The sequence below is a fragment of the Pelophylax lessonae genome, assembly GCF_965119305.1.
Source record: "Pelophylax lessonae genome assembly, chromosome: 4".
NCBI lineage: Eukaryota > Metazoa > Chordata > Amphibia > Anura > Ranidae > Pelophylax > Pelophylax lessonae.
Window position 1 is genome coordinate 153,478,002 of NC_138771.1, and position 19,628 is coordinate 153,497,629.

At 41.0% G+C, this 19,628-nt stretch overlaps 1 protein-coding gene across 4 annotated transcripts in view; it reads right to left on the minus strand.

Annotated features, from left to right (window-relative positions):
- FLNC (filamin C) overlaps positions 1-17,065 on the minus strand; it is a 76,094-nt gene extending 59,029 nt beyond the window's left edge. For all 4 annotated transcript variants that reach the window (XM_082253199.1, XM_082253198.1, XM_082253197.1 and 1 more), the window contains exon 1: positions 16,123-17,065. In XM_082253199.1, the coding sequence (XP_082109325.1) occupies positions 16,123-16,474 (352 nt within the window). In that variant the 5' untranslated portion in view covers positions 16,475-17,065. The remainder of the gene's footprint in view (positions 1-16,122) is intronic.
- Between the last annotated feature and the right edge of the window lie 2,563 nt (positions 17,066-19,628).

Here is a 19,628-nt window from a genome sequence, read left to right on the forward strand (position 1 = left end):
TTATTTCCAGTGGTCCTTAAACGTCCCTATTATAGGTAAAATAACCATCATTTTCTCCTTAGTAATATATATATATCTATATATATATATTCTTCAAAAAGTTTCTGCACTTTTATATTTTCATTGGAAACAATGAGGGAGGAGTTTTGCTGATGGCATTTGAAAGTTGGTACGACGCTAGGAAAAATGCATTGCAAAGGAAGGTGACTATGTAGAAACGTAATGTCATTTATGAAATTATTTTTTATATATATATATATATATATATATATATATACTTGAAAATATATATATATATATAAAAAAATATATATATATTTTTTTTTGCTTTTTTTTTTGTTTTTTACAAAATATATTATTTTTTAAATCTTTGAATTGTGAAATTATCTGTAATATTCCTATGCTTTCATGCAATAGAGTAGTATATTTACTTGCTACTGGGTTCCTATGCTAGATGGTGTCAAAGGTATGACTCCCTTTTTTATTGTTACTCTAAGTATCAGCAAAGGATATGGACACACCCAATTTTCATTGAATTTTGTCACTGCTGGCACAAAATAATGAGGTAATCAAAGTCATCTAATATTTTCAAAACCCAGCAAGGAGCAGATATAATTATAATAACTATGCTATCCTCTGCAACCTAAACTGTTTGTGGACAGGGTACATTATATACCAAAATTGCTACAAAGTGCAAAAAATATTGATACATTGGGGTTGATTTACCAAAGGCAAATTGACTGTCCACTTTGCAAGGGACACTTTGCTGACTTCCGTCATCCAATTCTGTGCAAGCAAAAATGCATTTTTTTTTATCTTCCTTGCACGTGATTAGATATTCTTTGCAAAGTGGTGGAAGACATAAAAACTGATTCTCCTTCTTGCATAAACCAGGATATTTTCCAGTTTGCATAAACCATGATATTATAACAAGGAACTGTTCTCATGTTACAGTTTGCCTGATTAAAACAATGACGTTCATAATACTGTTATCAGAGTTTGCCAAAATAGACATATGTTGCTCATAATGTGGATAATTAAAATTTGCTTTGTCACAGCAGACATAAACTGTGAATCCTGCCATAAGCCCACTATTTAACATGCTGCTTTAAAGTGAACCTATACTTTTTCCCATACTAGTCAAAGCAACAGGTTTGCACTATACGTTGTCTGTACTAACCTTATTTGTTCTTTCCTGATGCCCCAATCTGCCACCAAAGCCCTGAGAAATATACTGCTTATCCAGGTAGCAGGACATATAATGTGACACTGTTCCCCTGCCTTTCCATATTGCAGTGCTGGTTATCCAAGCAGACAATCTCCAAGCCTGTGCCCAATGGGGATACCAATGCTGGAATAAGCACTTCAGGTTTTCTCCCAAGATGCATAAACTTTGTGGACAGAAAGATGTGTGGTCATAAATGTAGTACAGTAAATGCCACCTATAGCAGTATATCACAGGTCCCTGGTCATGAACAAACATTTATATTTTATGTCATTTAAGCTGGCCATAGATGAATCAAAATTGGGCAAGTTCAGCAGAAACCAGATGAATTTTGATCCATCTATGGCTATTACTGCTCAACAATTACCTCTGATCTAATGATTGACTTCTTCCGAACGGGACTGTTGGAAGACTTTCATTTGATCAGCACCTGCAGCCAATTGTCTGCAGTGCTGATTGGTGTATTCTGACAGTGGAAGATTTCCCGCTTTCAGAATACAATGGTTAAGGTGATTGTAGCCGTATTGGTACTGCTTGGACCTTGATGAAGGGGACATACCCCGAAAGCTTGTCCTAAAAAATTGTGTTAGCCCAAATAAAAAAGTATCATGGACGGTACTCAACTGTTTCAGAAAACAATGGCAAATCAGGGAGGATTCCTCCATCCACCTTTCTTGTATGGCTGATCACTATAAAAGAGTCCATGTATGGCCAGCCTAAGCTATAGATAATTGAGAGACTGCCAGCAACTCATCAGCCATTCTCCTTATGTCTTACAGACTATAGTACTGGCAATGAAAAGGCCCAACACGCCTCAACACACCAGGAATAGCTATCATATTTTGGGAACCTCAAATGGCACTTTTAGAAATGTTTCCTAATATGTTTAATAGATAAAATTAAAATATCTTTAATTTGTGGTAACCAAGTCATCTTATCATCATCATCATCTTATCATATATACAAGTGTATGAAGCTCGAAATCTTTAGCATTTAATTCACTTCCTTGTATGCTGATAATGCAGGTTATTAAAGTGTATCTACACCTAAATACAAAATTATGATTTATTGCAGTCCTTATTTGCACTGGCAGCAGTTCTAGTAAGATGCTCCTATTCATGAAGACCATTGTAAGGAATGCATTTATAATATCTTTGAAAACTTTGGAATTCTAAGGAAAAAATAAAGTCTTGGTGCACTTAAATCATGTGCCAAGTAAGCTGTTTTTAATAAATGGTAAGCATATCATTTTGGAATAAAAATACTTCCCTTTTGAGGACCATGTGTTTCTTTTTATCTGCTGATATTTTTACTGCTTGATAGATTGACTTCTATATATCGCAAATATCAAGCCTTTCTATGCATGTTCTTTCAGCAATTTCCATATATATATATAACATATTGCCATCTGTCTTTAAAGTTGGAATGGAATGCATTCTTTGTATATAGTATGTTTTAACGAGTATAAATAAACTTTTCAGTTGGTGCGATGTGTATAAATATACAGTTGTCGATATAAATGCCAGGAGTATAGTTTTTGTAAATGGATACATAACATTTCATGCAGTGGGGAAAACGCTGTCCATTTATAAACCTTAGGCCTCATGCACACTGGACGTTTTTACAGCTGTTCCTAGGGGCATCTGGCATCTAAACTCCCCTGCATGTTACCCTATGTGTCCATGCACACATAGAAATTTAGAAGCATTTTGTGGCAGGAGAGTTTAAAGGCAGAACAAAAACCCACTGTCAGCCCATCCAGGAGCAGCAGGGTTTGGGCAGAAAAAATGCTTGACACTTGTAAACGCATCCAAACGCTAAGCACGTTTAGCGCTTGAACGTTAATTCATTTCAATGTCCAGAACAAAATATTTATTCTGATCAATGAAATTATTTATCGCCCAAATGCTTGATGTGGGTAAACGCGGGTAAATGCGGCACATGCCTCGCGCGTTTTTTGTACCAAAATGCTGCTGCCAGAAGGAAGGCTTCTCGGAGAGTTTAGAAAACGTCCAGTGTGCATGAGGCCTTATTGTGCTTTTCAGTACATAGCAACAAAAAACAAAACTGGAATCTAATATAATAATAATAATAATAAAAGTAATAGGAAAGATCTTTCTCCAGTTTACAAAGGTGAAATAAAATATTATTTAAGTTAATTAGGTCATTTAATGTTTGTTTTCATTGGCTTTTTTTAGCTTCAGTTCTCCATTTTTAAGAAGTGGTATGATTTAAAGTGACACTAAACAATGACAGGGAAGTCGAGTCGGGGGCAGCATAGTTTTATGAAAGATTGTTTCCTGTGAGGCAAAAGAGAGGAATGGACAAATTAGGTGATGGGAGAAGAATGCATTTTAAAGGCTGTGAGCTGCCTAGGCATCCTGTGATCAGGGAGCGATGGGGATCTCATTTTTTGTTAGATGTTTTTGCATACTCTATTGCAATCTTGGCTATAATGTGGGGGTGCCCATAGGCCTATGCAATAGTTATTTTAGTATTGTAGGCCTGAAATATACCTACTAGCTATAATGATGCTGCCGTTATGGCGCAGACATGCTGAGGGCTACCAGTAACGGGGGAAACTGAGTGGAAGCAATATACATCATATCACCATAATGGTAGTCTATACATCAAGTACAAGCAATCCAGCCCTGGCAGTTTGCTTGAGTCCATTTGTTTATTTAGCCAAGGGTTATGATTTGAATAGAGTGGTGAGGGGTAGAACCAATGTCAGGTTTGTCTGTCTGTGACCTGGTAAGGCAGTGGTTCTCAACTCCGGTCCATAGGACCCACTAACAGGCCAGGTTTGCAAGATAACTGAAATACATCACAGGTGATATAATTTGCTGCTCAGTGATTGCAGTAGTCTAGTCTGCATCTCCCCAAGGTAATACTTAAAATCTGGCCTGGAGGACTGGAGTTGAGAACCACTGTGGTAAGGAGATTCATTCTCTCTAATTGTCCTGATCACCAATGGTACCAGGAATAATACATGTTGGTAAATTTTAAATTATGAGTTGCCACCAGAACAGGAATAGAGTAGAAATAATTCAATGAGGACACTGGTTCCGGAGACAACTGTCTATTGGGGATTTTCCTTACATTGGAAAGATATCCTTTATCTTGAGTTGAGTCTGTTGAGTCTACAGGACAGGAAGAAGGGACATTTCCATAATGAGATACAGATGTAAAATAAAAGAAAACAATGACAGCAGTTGTAACCCTCCCTTGCTATCACCAATAGGTAAAGTGTCGGCTTTGGATGTACTTTAAAGCGGAGTTCCGGGCACAGAATCGTTTTTTTTTTTTCAATCTCCCCCTAACAATCACCCTTACACATCGATACATCCGCTAATCCTGGTTAGAATAGTGAAATAATGAGTTTGCAAGAATAAAATCTTACTTTATATAATTTCTGATGTGCGGCGCCATCTTTGTTGTGGATTGCCGAGTCCGTTGTGGGGAAATGTCTTCCCTTCTTCCTGATTCCAGTGGGCGTAGGCCTGTGAGTCAAGAAATGATAACAGTGGTCGGCCGCCCATGTGACTGCAAAGTGCATCATGGGAGGGCCGAGGAAGAGCTCCCAGGACGCATTGCGGCAGGAAGTGACGAGGAGAGCCGAGGCACAGGAGGGAGGAAGTCCTTTGAAAGGTGAGTATACAAACCTCTGTAAACAGGTAAGTGAAAAAAAAAAAAACTATGGAAATATCCAATTCTGACTCAGCGGAGAGTAAGGAATACAATTCAGTAATTATTAGAAATTGAATTTTGTGCCCGGAACTCCGCTTTAATGTTAAGCACAACCATCCCAGTGTAATGTATTTTGAGTAGCTAGTTTGCAGGTTTGCATTTTGAAAACGACTGATAAGTTAGAAGACATGTACAGGGAATTTTATACTGAGGGTATACAAACAACCTTCTCCTTGTCATGAGCCTTTACCCCCACACAACATATCAGTTGTATCAGTGATGAGAGCCCTGCTCAATGTCACCCACACCTGTCATGTCTCTTCACGGCTTATCTGCTCGGCACCATGCACACACAAACATTCACAGCTAATTGTTAGATAGCAACTTCAAATTTAAACCAAAGTTTATTTATTTTAAATGCCCACATATGATAGATCTGACTCCCATGAATACCAAACTTCAAGCTATTTGAAACCATTACCACTGTACATAAATAGCCATAGCAAAATGACTCAATAAACATACTGTTAAGGAATTCCTCTGAAAAAAGTTCAAAGTTCCAAAGGGCATATTGGTTGGTATAAGCATTGCAGTGAGCTGCCTCTTGCCTTAGGGATAGCCAAAAATAACCCCTTGAGTGTTGGATTTGTGTAAACACACATAGACATCATTGCATGCACATTTACTAGCCCTTTATTCCTCTCCCACCATGGGGAGGACCTTAAAAGTATATGTGGTACTGTAGGAAGTTAATAAATACCATGTATCTAGAGCTGAAGAGACTATGGCCCTCCAGTTGTTCAGGAACTACAATTCTCATCATGCCTAGTCATGTCTGTGAATGTCAGAGTTTAACAATGACTCATGGGACGTGTAGTGCAACAACAGCTGGAGGGCCGTAGTTTAGAGATGCCTGAATTCTAGAAGAAAGCTAATCAAAAATGTATTCAACACAAAAAAACTATGACAGTGTACATAGACTATGGGTGACCATTGCATGACATGATTGATTATTATAAAACCAGTAGATGATCCAGTGTCCTATAAGTACTCACAGACAGGGCTTTTCTTCTCAGAGAGTAGGTGCAGGTATTCCCATCTTCCAAGCCACCCCTTGTCTCTGCCCCCTACCCATCTCTTGGCACCATCCTTTGGTTCCACCCTTACCCACCTCCCAGTATTGTCCATTTTAGAGAATACAAAACCAAGTATCATTTTGTGGTGCTAAGTAATTTGTATGGAATTTGTGAATGAGAACAAGAAATGCAGGAAAAACGGATTCCCTGCAGCCAGCAACAAATAGACTCCCCTGCAACAATATACCTCTCAATAGATCCACCCCAGCAACAACAGATCTCCGAGCTGCCAGCAACAATAGACCCCTCTCTCAACAGTAGATCCATCCCAGCAACAATTGACCCGCCCAGCAACATATGACACCCCAACAAAAACAATAGACCCCCCACCAGCAACAATGACCTCCCCCAATTATAGATCCCTCTCAGCGAGAGTAGATCTTCGAGCAGTGACCATCAATAGACCCTCCAGCACTCCTTGCCATTAAATACATTCAGTGCTAGAGGTGCTGGAAATGCATCCCCCCACCTTCCCAATGAAAAAAAGCCCCGCAAAGACCTTTTTATATAAGTCTTGTCCAACTGATCTTAGGGTGATTAATTAATGGATTCCTCACTTGACCACCGGGCCAGGGTTGTCTGCACATTGCAATAAAATTCACAGGTGGCTAAAACAAGTATGGATGATTTAGCATTAATAACCATTTGACAGTTGAATCTTCTGACTGCCATCATATACTTACAGGCCCTAATATTTATTTTTCGCTGCTGCCAATATTCCTAAGAGAAAAGCCTGCACTGATAGGAGAATTGGTATGTGGATACTTCCACCCGACAAGCACTCCAAGAGGGTGGAATTTTAGGAATCTTTTACCAACTGGCATTGCTGGATAAATGAGCAACATCCATGGTATCAGATAGGATCATGTTGCCCCAGGCATAAAAAAAGAAATGTGATTAATGTTAATTTAACATTACTGGCTTTTGTTCTCACATGGGAGAAGGTTATGAGTACAAAAATAGCAAGTAATTAAAAGTGGTCCAAATGCATTTAATACCTATGTTTATGTCCCCATCATATTAGATGGTCTGTAGAAACCTTCAAATAATGCCTCCTTTGGCCAGCCCAGTGTCACCTTGTGATATGCACATATCCCCATGCCCTTTTATGCTGTTGCTGTTTATAGGGTTTTTTTCAAATTATTTTACTGGAAATTAGAAATTTACTGGCAGCAACAGATAGTAGCCAATTACCTAGATTTACTGTAACATAGTAATATAGTAACTGTAATATAATAACTGGACAGATGGTTATAAAATGTCAGTGGCAGTTAAGCTCATTGCTTCTCCAGTACACTTTCACTTTGTGACTTTCCAGGTCCCAGGAGCTAAGTAATTACACATAAGTGAAACATTCTAACTATGCAGTTTTATATACTTTGTATGGAAGAACCGTTCTAAGCAATGATCTTGGTCTACGTAATGCACATAGCTTGCTTTAGCACTTGTTATACTTTAAACATAACTAAAGGTTACAGCAAGTTACAATGTATTTATTCAAGGAAACTAAAATAAAAGTATGCCTTTTTGGTCATACATCTCTTGTGGGTCACAGGAGTGCACTTACTTTTGCTCTCCTTTGACCCAGAATCAGGCGATAGGGGGCAATTGCTTGTCATCAGTTGACTTGGCAGAGCTGTTCCTGGCTCTGACTGACAGCTGGCTGCACCTCTCAGCACACGGTTGAGAGCCCCGGACAGCCCCTCCTGCTCCCTCCCCAGCCGAGCACTCCAGTGAGCGCTGAAAAAGCAGAGCAGAGATCGGCGACTGCTCCGACTGCTTCAGCGATCATGTGGTTACTCAGTTGTCAGGCTTAGAGCTGACATGGGACAGCTGCAGCATCACACTGATGCTGCAGCATAGAGGTCAGTATGTATGTTTCTTTTTTACAAACCCCAAACTTCTTTAAGCCCCCATTCACACCGAATCCGACTTGAAGTCACACAACTTCAAAGCAGCAGGTGTGATTTCATGGTGACTTCATGTATGGATGTCTAGGCAAGTCGCACCTGAAATTGTAAAAAAAAGAGTGCAGGGACCTTTTTTTCTATTTGGTGTGGCCACGCAAAGTTGGTGTCGCACCAAATTGAACAGTACCATTGCCAACAACAGGGTGGTACTTGTCAAGTTATTTGAACCTGACAAGTTACACTGGTGTGAACAAGGGCTAAATGTGTTTTTCAAAGCAACCAGTCACGTTTTGTTTTGAATATTTCTGGTACGGACCAGAAAGTAAACGTCTGATTTGTTGCTATGGCGGACATCTTTACACTAAGTGTCGGTTCACACTATGGCGATCCGACTTCGGGTGCGACCTGTGAAGTCGCGTGCACCACGACTTCGGCACGACTTGCACGGACTTCACATAATGGAAGTCAATGCAAGTCACTCCGATGTCGCCCCGAAGTAGTACAGGAACTATTTTCTAAGTCGGAGCGACTTGAGTTGCTCCTATTAGAACGGTTCCCGTAGCGCAGAATGGACCGCGACTTGCCAGGCTGACAAGTCGCCTGACAAGTCGCGGTAGTGTGAACCGGGACTTAATGTCTTCTTTTGTTTCATTGAAGAACTCCAAACCTAAGTTGACTGTATTTGAAGTGTAATCATGCCTAAGTGAAGCCAAAATAAAAAGCTGAAAAATCAGCACAAGGGACATAACTTACAGTCAGTAAGTCATGATTTATGAATGGAGGATGGACGCATGATTGAAAGGCCAACCTCCTCCATTCATAGATTCGGTTTTATTCAAAGAAGATGTAGTTAAAGTATAACTATGGGCAAAACTTTATTTTTTTAATTTTTGGATAGAGCAAAGGAGGGTTATAACCCCTGTGAGATTTTTTTTTTTTTTCGCCATCTGCGTCTCATTGTGGAGATTTCCTTTCACTTCCTCTACCATAGCCAAAACAGGAAGTGAGAGGAAATCCCTGAAAATTAGGGGAATTCCTTAGGGACCGCCAGGTCGCCAGAACTAGTGTCCCCATTGGAAGATTTCCCCTCTATTACTTTTCAGGGGACAACCCAAATTTTGGGATTTTCTTTTACTTTCACTTTTATTGGTAATGGTAAACAGGACAAATAGAGAGGGGAATCTCCCCAATGGAGACACAGACAGAAATACAAATTAACAGGGATTCCAGTCCCTCTCCACTCAATACAAAACAATAGATATACTTTTATAAGTAATAAGTTATACTTTAAGCTTCTGTGAATAGAGGAGCTGGGCGGAAATCCTTTAATGGATAAAACAAATAATTTTTCCTATTTAGTTGCTTGCTTAAAATTTCTCTTTAATTGAACTACAATGAGTCTACACCTTTCGCAAGATAGCATAACAGTTTAAAACTGGAATTCAGACACAAAAAATGCATAAATGTTCCTCAATAGCCACAAAGGATATAAATCAACTTTGTGTGCACTAAACAGTTTTTTAAACCCAGTTTTACTTTTCGGAAACAGTGGGGACCTCTTCATTGGGCTGTGCATGGCCTGTTCAGAAAGCAGAGTTGTGGGAGGGGCCCAGCGACTCCACCCACTACAGGCTGCCTGCAGAACACAACAGGAAGGGGCGGATACAAGACTAGACACCCTGCACAAGCAGGGAGAGAGCAATATTGACATTAAACTCCTGCACAGAGGTAAAGTACAAGAATTGCCCCATGCTGGATTACTGCACAAATCTAGAAGAAATGCCCAAAGGAGACCAAGATTCAAATAATAATACACATGCCTCTTCTATTTAGACCATATTTGTTTAGCCCAGATTTCTGCTTTAAAAATAATGTGAAACGCATGTTGCTTATTTGCATCATGTTCTCCCCATGTGTCTACAATAACTTTAAAAGTATCTGAAATTACAGAAAAGTCTACTTCAATTCAGAAAATTATCCAAAAACATATAACGGCTCTTTACATCTGAAAGGTTCCTAAGACAACAGATAAACAAATATTTTTGAAGGAAAATCATGTGAAAGGCTTGGATCTTAAATCCTTCTATAATACATATCTGTCTGTTTGTGATTTCACTGCAGAATGAACTGCGTTGTCAGCCTGTTACAGGAAGTGAAAAATCAATGGATCTGATGGCAGGATCAACAGGTAAGAAAACAATGTTACAGGGGGAGCACAGAGAACCATAAACAGCTGTGTCAATGCTGGTGGTGTCAGACTGCATTACTGCACTGTGTATTTTTTGGTTTGCCCCATAGTTCCACCTGAAAGCTGAACACTGGAAATTAGACAAAATACATTCTTGCAGTGGGGGCCCCTTCGTCCTGCATTGGTTAAATGTTCATCTAGTGTGGGGTGCAGGGATAAGTTGTATTACTTAAAGCATTTGTTACCCCAACAGTTTAAATTCCTGATATGTACCTGCTGTACTATGTACTTGTATGGGAAAGTCTCCTGTTTGCTTTGTATCGCTTCCTTCAAGTAAAATCCATGGTGTTCCTGCCAGTCCCTCTACTTTCCTATTAAAAACTGACCACACTACGCAGGAGACCACACTGTGGTCAGTTCTCTAGCTATGCTGGGAACTCAGTATGCTTTCCTCCAATGATCAGACTTGTCCTGACACGCCCCTGCTGCACAGCCTTTCACTGTAAAGCTCAGTGTGCTGCTGCTTCTCCTCCCCCAGCTCTTATGAGGCTGAGAACAGAGGGAATGTGATCACTTATAAAAAAAGGAGAAAAGGTATCTATACAATTTCTTGTATATCTATACAGAAATGTTTTGCCATTAATTTTAATTTTAAAGTGAATAGGTTGTTTTACAAGGTGATTGTGTACAACCATTTTAAGCCTCATACACAGGGGCTGAATATCGAGTGGCATCGGCCGGTTCAATAGAAACCAGCTGACATTCGGCCTCTGTGTATGGCAGCCTGTTTGACAGGAGCCAGCCGTTTGGCCCTGTTGAAGGGTCATGACCCAAAAAGGTCTGCCGACTGGCTCCCGTTGGCTGAGAGCGCTGACCTGAGTGTTTTGGCGTGGGGCCACCCCCCTGTCAGAACACAATAGTACAGCATGGGAGATCACTGTACTAACATTGGATTGTTAGTACAGCGGCTCCGGCCTTAGCCGCAAGTTTTTTTATTGGTAAACCCAGTCCCTCAGTCTGGCAGATTCCTGCACTTTTCTCTCCTGCCCAAAATTCCAGGCTGGGGGCTGCCCCTCTGAATTATTGTGGGCAGTGCATGGCTATTACCCATGCATTGTACAAGGAGGAGGCAAGCGTGCACCTGTGGCTGAAACTGAGAGTGTCTTAAATAGGTGACCGGTTGTGTGGATGGAGGAAACACAATGGAGCTAGGAAAAAGGTAAGAATTACACTATGTCCCTGCAATCCTTGACTTAGTGGAGGACTCCATTGCGGGAGTTGATTTTTTACTTACATCAGTTCAGCTTTAAACCTACATATAATAGTAAATCATTAGTAAACTGTTTTTTTTTTTTTACATGGTAAGAGTATTAATTTGAAAATTTTGCCTTCTAAGTCACTGGCCTTCCTGGGTGAATTTGGTTATTGTAACCTACATACTTGTTTTCCTTGGTCAGTAACTCAGGTAAACACAACATTCAGGCAATTAGCGTATTCAAATGAGGAGGTCAGCAATGGCAACCTATATATATATATACCCAGATTGATCACATGTGTTATGGAATAATTACTTTAGAATTTCCATTTTCATGTATGATAAAAGTGTTTACACCACATTTAATAATGCCATGGTTATATAATCGTATGCATAGCATGCAAACATGATTCAACCAGATGTTGCAAACTATACCAGAATGATTATACTTAGTTGTATATTAGTGCCAGTGTTCTATTAGATCCTTCAATGACCTCATTATGATGACATCACCCTCACATATTGTTTTCCTTAATATTGGATGAATGTGACATGTACTGACTGGGCCATAAAACCTGTTCTACACCTGTGTACTCCAAGCAATGGATGTTCTGACAATGTTTTTCTGACTTATTGTTCTATCCCTTGCTCCTAAACAATGATGTCAGGTAAAAACATCAAATATGTCCCTCAGTTAGAACCTCATTACAAAACTAAAACTCAGTCAAACTATAAAAAAAAGTTTGTGGTTTATCCATGCTTTAATGCCCCCTCTGAAGTAGCACATGCTCACCTTGCCTTTGCTCTCTGCCAATTCCATCCAGTGTCATCGCTTCCATGAAGCATGAGGTGACTGCCCAAGGCGACGTCCATATGAGGTACTGTGAGGCCACAATGCCCACATAGACACTCTGGTCTCAGGGTTGTTTGGTATCGCTGAGCAAGGTAAAAACCAAACTGAGCCAACTACCTATGTGTGCGTACAAGAGGGGGAAAACACTCACAGGCAGCATTATCGCCACTCAAGGATACCAATGCCCCTGGCATCCTCTGTCTTCTATCAACGCAGGCCTGTTTTTCTTTGGTGACTAAATACAAGAGCAAGGAAGCGAAAGGAAGTTGAATGTGGTGCTAGGGGAGGGGTGGCGGGCATTAAAGTGAACCCGTTGCTTTGCCCTGCATGGGAAACGTGCAGGTTTGCTTTATTAGATTGATTTACTAAGGAGTAAGATAATGTTTTAGCTCTGTGAATATGCTCTGCTATGATCACTTTGAATACCCGTGTGCAGGGATTTTAAAGATGAATTCTAGTCATGGATGTTTCATACATAATTCCATTTGTCCACCTTGGACCAATGTAGCTAACTTGATACCATACCAGGTTGAAGCTCATGTAAGCTGGAAATCAGTGAAGTATACCCAGCTACTCCAGTGATCTCCACTTGCTTCTAGGGCCTGTACTGAGAGGCTGACTGGATGCATTATGAACACAGGATGTTGGGCACCATGTGTTGCATTTTCTGAATGAATGCAAAGTATGCTCTGATTGGATAAAGCGGAGAGGCAGATGGCAACATCACACACTTCACCTTGTCCAAACAGAGAATGCAAAGCTTTCTCTGAATGACACCAGTGCTGAGCAGCCGACCTCCTGTGTTCAGAATGCAGCAGGCCAGCTACTCAGCACAGGAACTGGAAGCAAATGGAGATCACTGGAGTAGTGGTGTCTACTTAGTATATTCCAGCTTCCAGGGACATCAGCCAAATATGTACTTTGTGACATTGGTCCAAGCTGATAAAATGTAACTATGAATAAAATATCCATACCTGGAATTCATCTTTAAAGGACTTTCACCTGCACTTAATTGGAAGATTGATGTGAACATGTCTTCATCTCTTTCATTAAAAGAAAAATGTGTGCTTCAAAAAAACAGTACTCTGCATATTCACCAAGATGGCTGTAGCATCAATCCAAGCTGCAGCTTCCCTCGCTAACTCTATACTGAGAACTGATTGATCAAAGGCCACTGATCGCTCAGTTCTCCAGTCCCCTCTGAGCACAGAGTTGTGACTGTTAGTCACCGTTCTGTGCTTTGCCCCTTCAGCGCTCACTGGACCGCCAGGCTGTGGAGAGGGCAGGAACGACTGGCTCAGGCTCTCAGTGTTGTCAGGAATCTGGGTGGATCCTGACATTATTGTCAGGATCCCAGCAGAGCCTGGACCAGCTCTGTGATGTCAGCCTACAAGAGAGCTTCAGCCATACTTCTTTAAGCTAAGAGAACATTCAGTTCACTAAGTGAAAATGCTCTACTTTAGTAAATCATCCCCTAAGTGTTAGATTTTCATATGACACATTACCAAACTAAATACAATGTACTTAACATGTGAAGCAAATGTTTAAATATTTTTAGTATTATTACTGTAAGTCCACACATTGCAATATTAGATAGGGTTTCTGAACAAAAACCAATACTTTTAGGGTCCTTTCACACGGGCTTTGCGCCTGACGGACTCCGTTTTGCTCAGCGGGGATCGATCCCCACTGAGCAGGCGGATGACAGGTCCATCTCCACTCTGTGTGCAGGGACGGACCTGTCAGATCCCCGCTCTCATCTATGGGGGATTGTGTCAGCAGCCTATCACACATATTTCTCGTAAAATATTGGCTACTGAAAAATGAAACCTCAAATATACATAAGCTCTATTAAAAGACAATGTAGCAATTCTGTAACACAATAAACCAAGATAAGATTCATGAGGTTCATGAATATCCCAGTACATTCTGTTGCAGAATAAGTAATATAAACATTCAGAGAGAATCAAAGCTTTGCAATAAACTTGTGGTTCTAAATTTTGTTTAACGACTTGACATCCACACTATAGCCAAATGACGGCTAGAGCGTGGGCCTGAATTGCCGGGAGAGCGTACATTGACGTCCTCTCGACAATGAGTGGCCTGCACGCACCCTGCGGAGCGCGCCCGGCTCGCTCTGTGATCGGCGAGTCCATGAGACTCGCCTGATCACAGATCGGAGGCAATCCCACCCCCTTACCACATGATCAGCTGTCAGCCAATGACAGCTGATCATGTAAAGTTAACAGCAGCCGGCGATCAGCTGTTTTTTTCTCCTCACACTGTCAGTGTGAGGAGAAAAAAAAACAGCGATCGCCGGTTGCTGTCAGAGGGACATTGGTCCCGAAGAGGAGAAGGATTATATGTGCCCCCAGTGCCACCTACCAGTGCCCACAGGTGCCCTCCAGTGCCACCTACCAGTGCCCACCAGTGCCATCTACCAGTGCCCACCAGTGCCACCTACCAGTACCATCTGCCAGTGCTCACTAATGCCACCTACCAGTGCCCACCAGCGCCACCTACCAGCATCACCTATCAGTCCTCACCAGTGCCACCTATCAGTGCCCATCAGTGCCACCTATTAGTGCCAATCAGTGCCCATGAGTGCCGCCTATTAGTGGCCTTCAGTGCCACCCACCAATGCCCTTCAGTGCCACCCATCATTGCCCATTGGTGCCACCAATCAGTGCCACCCATCAGTGCCATCCTTTAGTGCCGCCTTATCAGTGCCACCTTACCAGTGCCCATCAGTCCTGCCTTATCAGTGCCCATCAATGTCGTCTATCAATGCCCATCAGTACAGCCTATTATTGCCCCACAGTGCGGCCTATCAGTGCCCATCAGTGCAGCCTACCAGTGCCTTTCAGGGCCCATCAGTGCTGCCTCATCAGCGAACATCAATGAAGGAGAAAAATTACCTGTTTGCAAAATTTTATAACAAACTATAAAAACAGTTTTTTGTTTTTTTCAAAATTTTTGGACTTTTTTGTTTGTTAAGCAAAAAATAAAAACCCCAGTAGTGATTAAATACCACCAAAATAAAGCTCTATTTGTTTGAAAAAAATGATAAAATTTTCATTTGGGTACAGTGTTGCAATTGTCATTCAAAGTGTGATAGCTCTGAAAGCTGAAAATTGGCCTGGGCAGGAAGGGGGGTTTAAGTGCCCTGTAAGCAAGTGGTTAAAAAAGAAAAACAGGTCAAAACCGTTAGCTGGTACTTTCCTGGACTGAATAAACTACAGAAGTGTACTTTTTGTATGGACTAATATATATAGAGGAGGCGAAAGTGGGTGTTCCTCCTTTTTCGTTGTCATTGATTTGCTGCTTCCAATAGACTGTGTGAGCATGTACAGATATATCCACCCAATGTAACTGTGCAATGAAAGATATGCAAGGCTAGAATTAATTCTTACTTTCACAGCCTACTTATGAACTGCAGCCAGTGATCACGTTGATAGAAATCTCAAATACTATCACTTATATTTCCAATCTCTCCTAAGTTTAGCCTTTCTACAGGCTCTCTACATGTATTTAGGTGGTTGAAAATGGTGAAGTTACTAATGCTCGTAATCTGTGTGTTGTATATGTACTTTGATCACTGTTTGTGTAGGTGTTTATGTGTATATATATATATGTGTGCTTGTTTGTACTATAGTGTGTTTGTGTATACTGTGTATGCACTTTATCTGTAGGTATACGTATTTTGTGTACTATGCCCATGTCTTTGCATGAAAGTATGTCTTTAGCTGATGCATACCATCCTTTCTACCCAAAAATGAATACATCTATGATATGTTTTTGAAACACATGATAAAATGTTATATTTTTTCTAATATTATAAAATAAAAAGTGTGAAGGTATGTACCTATGGACACCAGCTTGATGTGTTCTCTGTCCAAGAATTCCAGCGCCACAGACACATTCTCCAGCTTCATCTGCCTGAAGTTGGGTCTGGAGTGGTACTTTCTGTACATCTTCTTCTGACTCAGCACCTCTAGCAGGCCTATGAGCTTAAGACCATCAGTCAGATCTTTCTGCAGGTCCCCTATGCGTTTGTTCATACATTTGAGATGCTCATTGCACCACCTGGTGAATGTGTTCTGTTGGATCTTTTTCCAGGGGGCATCTTCTGCCAGGTCCTTCTCTGTAGCTGGCATCTCGTCCGCTTCTTCGCCTTGATAAAACTGGTGTTGGTCGTAGTGGTCGTTAGTGCTCATGATGACTTTAGATTTGGAGCTTTCTGCTTTTTATAAGAGGATCAACGAGAGGAAAAAAGGGAGGAGAACAGAAAAAATAGGGGGTGTAAGGACGGCTGGATCCAAACCCACACTGTGAAATTGAGTTCAAGCTGCTGAAGCAGACCTCAACAATCAAATTAGTTCCCTTATTATTTGTCCTCTTGTTGGAAACTGTGAGATGTTTCTTGGCAAGTTGCGGTTAACTCTTTCAGCAGGCTTTCACGCTCAGAGAGAAGCAGGAGGGGTGTGTGGGTTATCCCAGTGTAATCCACTTCCACCTTTCTCTTACTCTTCCTGTCTTCTGTTTCCTTTCAGTCAATCCTTGCTTTGTAGGGAGCAGAGGTGCACAGATAAATACAGCAGGGCTGCTTTCTGATAAAGATGTTTTGCCAGAGAACAATTTGGAAAAAATAAAAAAGCTTCAGATAATATGAACTGATGTAGGAGAAGTGCTGATCCAGAGATATACAAGTCCCAGTGAGAAGGAGGAAAGTAAATGGAGAGGCAGCTGACAGCTGAAAGCAGAGGGCTTTTAGCAAACTTGTTTGGAAGTGTGGAGACCAGGATGGTGTTGGTTTTAAAGAAAACTGATCCCCCTCCCTCCTTGTTCTCCTCTCCTTTTCCCTCCCCCCAACGTCAGAGGCATGGACTCCCAGGAATGCCTTAGCCATGACCATATACAACTAAGATGAGTATTTTCTAATCCCCAGTGAGATAGTGAGCAAGAGCTGGATTGGGTGCTATGCATAGCGCGGCCTGGGATTGGTTTACATTTACCATGCTTCAACGACTTGAAACATCTCAGTATTTTTAGACACCCCATGTCAGGGAGGTCTGTCTGGAAAGGGAGAGGGGGCAGAGGGAAGGGGGATCTTACAACACAAGTTAACAAAAGCAGCAGATGTAATGCAAAGGAGACCACCACCACCTCCCCTCTATTAATCACCTCCCAAAAACATACCGTCATCCCTATATAAGCTATGTATTTCGGTATAGGACATAACAACCTAACTATATTTAATCTGCTAGGTCAGTTTACAGTTTTAATCCTGTGAAACTTAAAGCACTTTTTTTAGGACGCTTTTTAATGAAAACATTTGTCCATATTTAATAAGAAAATGGTAATAATAGTTGGTACTTGCATTTGAGCTATGTATTTCGGTATAGGACATAACAACCTAACTGTATTAAATTTGGTAGGTCAGTTTTAATCTTGTGAAACTTAAAGCACTTTTTTTTAGGACGCTTTTTAATGAAAACATTTGTCCATATTTAATAAGAAAATGGTAATTCTAGTTGGTACTTGCTATCTATTTTAGAGAAAGAGAACTTATGTAGACAGCTGACGAGCACCTTTTCATCTCATTCATTCATTGGTGCTGCAAGCATTGACATTTTCCTACAGGCACGACTTAAAGAAACATGAGGCTGGTGTGTTCAGTGTACAGAAACTGTGTTCCAATGTCAGTTTTTAATAAAACACAGCACAGTTGAGTTGCATTTTCAAGAAAAGCTTTTGAGAGTATAACCCCCTTCTTCTAAGGTCTATAAGTACTGCTTGGACTTTAGAAGAAGAGGGGTTTGTCCTGAAAATGTAACTGTTAGCGCAAATAAAGTAATGGCCGGAATACATGATAAGAAAATCGGACGAAAATTTCCGTTCAGCGAGCGATCGGCCGATATTCTACTTGTTAATGTCCAGCCATCAATGAGCGATATCAATATTGTGAACAAAAAATACTGTTTGAAAAACGCGAAAAATTCTGTCGTCTCGTTTGCGAAAGAACGATATTCTATATGTTGGTGTTGAGGTCATTCAGTTTAACCTCATCATGCATGCCCGAAAATGGATGGATTGGATCGTTAATGTTGGCAACGTTTTCGACCAACGAACACTGTTTCGATGGTCGGCAGGCAACGGTCGGGCGATATTCGGGCCATGTATGTTGGCAATGTTTTCGACCGACAAATACTTTTTCAAAAGTCGGTGGTCGAATGATCGGGCGATATTCTACTCGTGTATTCACACCATAAGTGTCATGAACAATACCCAACTGTGTTGTTGCAAGTGTGCTAATACGGCTACAATCACCTTAGGCTGAATATTACAGCAAATAGTTCAATTACGGATAAATAGTAACATGATTCTGATCTGGGACACCCCTTGACTGTAATACCCTGTGAAGCACATTGTCTTGTCACCACACAAATCCGTCCTGTCATTCTGGAGGAAAAAAAAAACTTCTGAATGCAGAAGTAGGGTGTGTGTCATCCGTCCCGTCACTGCACTGAGTAGTTTCCAGCATGTTCTCTGTATGACTTTTCTCTAGTCAGAAAGACAAGCAAACTATTTAGTGCTGCTGAGGTACCACTGATGACACCATGCAGAGACAAGGTCAGAGGTCATAACTCTGACTCATAGCATGTTTTGGGATTGTACCCAGCACAATGCTACAGGCAGGGAAGAAGTTCATGTAGGTTAGTATCATTCATAAACTGTCTGGGAATGCTCGTTAACGGTGGCCCGCATAATCAGGGATTTCCTTTGGGCTTCCACTTAGGATATCCATCAACAAAATTACTTCCACCTTTATCTTCCATTTCCCATTAAGAGCACTTTTGCTGTTCACCCTTCACAACTCTTGAAGCATATAAATGGGTTGATTTACTAAAACTAAAGAGGGCAAAATTTGATGCAGCTGTGCATGGTAGCCAATCAGCTTCTAACTTCAGCTTGTTGAATTAAAGTGTTACTAAACCCACGGCAGTTAAATCAGTCTGTATATGCAGTAAAGTATGGTTGTTATACTCACAGTGGAACTTAAAGCGGAGTTCCACCCTAAAATTGAACTTACCTCCATCTTCATGCCCGGGGTCACCTGAAAAACAAATGGATAATAACATTTTTTTTTTTTTTTTACTTACCTGGTTTAGAAGAAAATATACTTACCTTACTTCCTCTTCCTCCCCTCAGCGGCCACGGCGAGTCGACACTTTCTGGCTTGCAATGATTCCTGGGAGCTGAACGTCATCGCTCCCAGGAATCAATGCCCCGACGTCAGTTCCGGTGCAGGCGCCATCATACCTTGCTAAACAGCTTCTGGGCCTGCCCAGAAGCTGTGCAGGGATGACG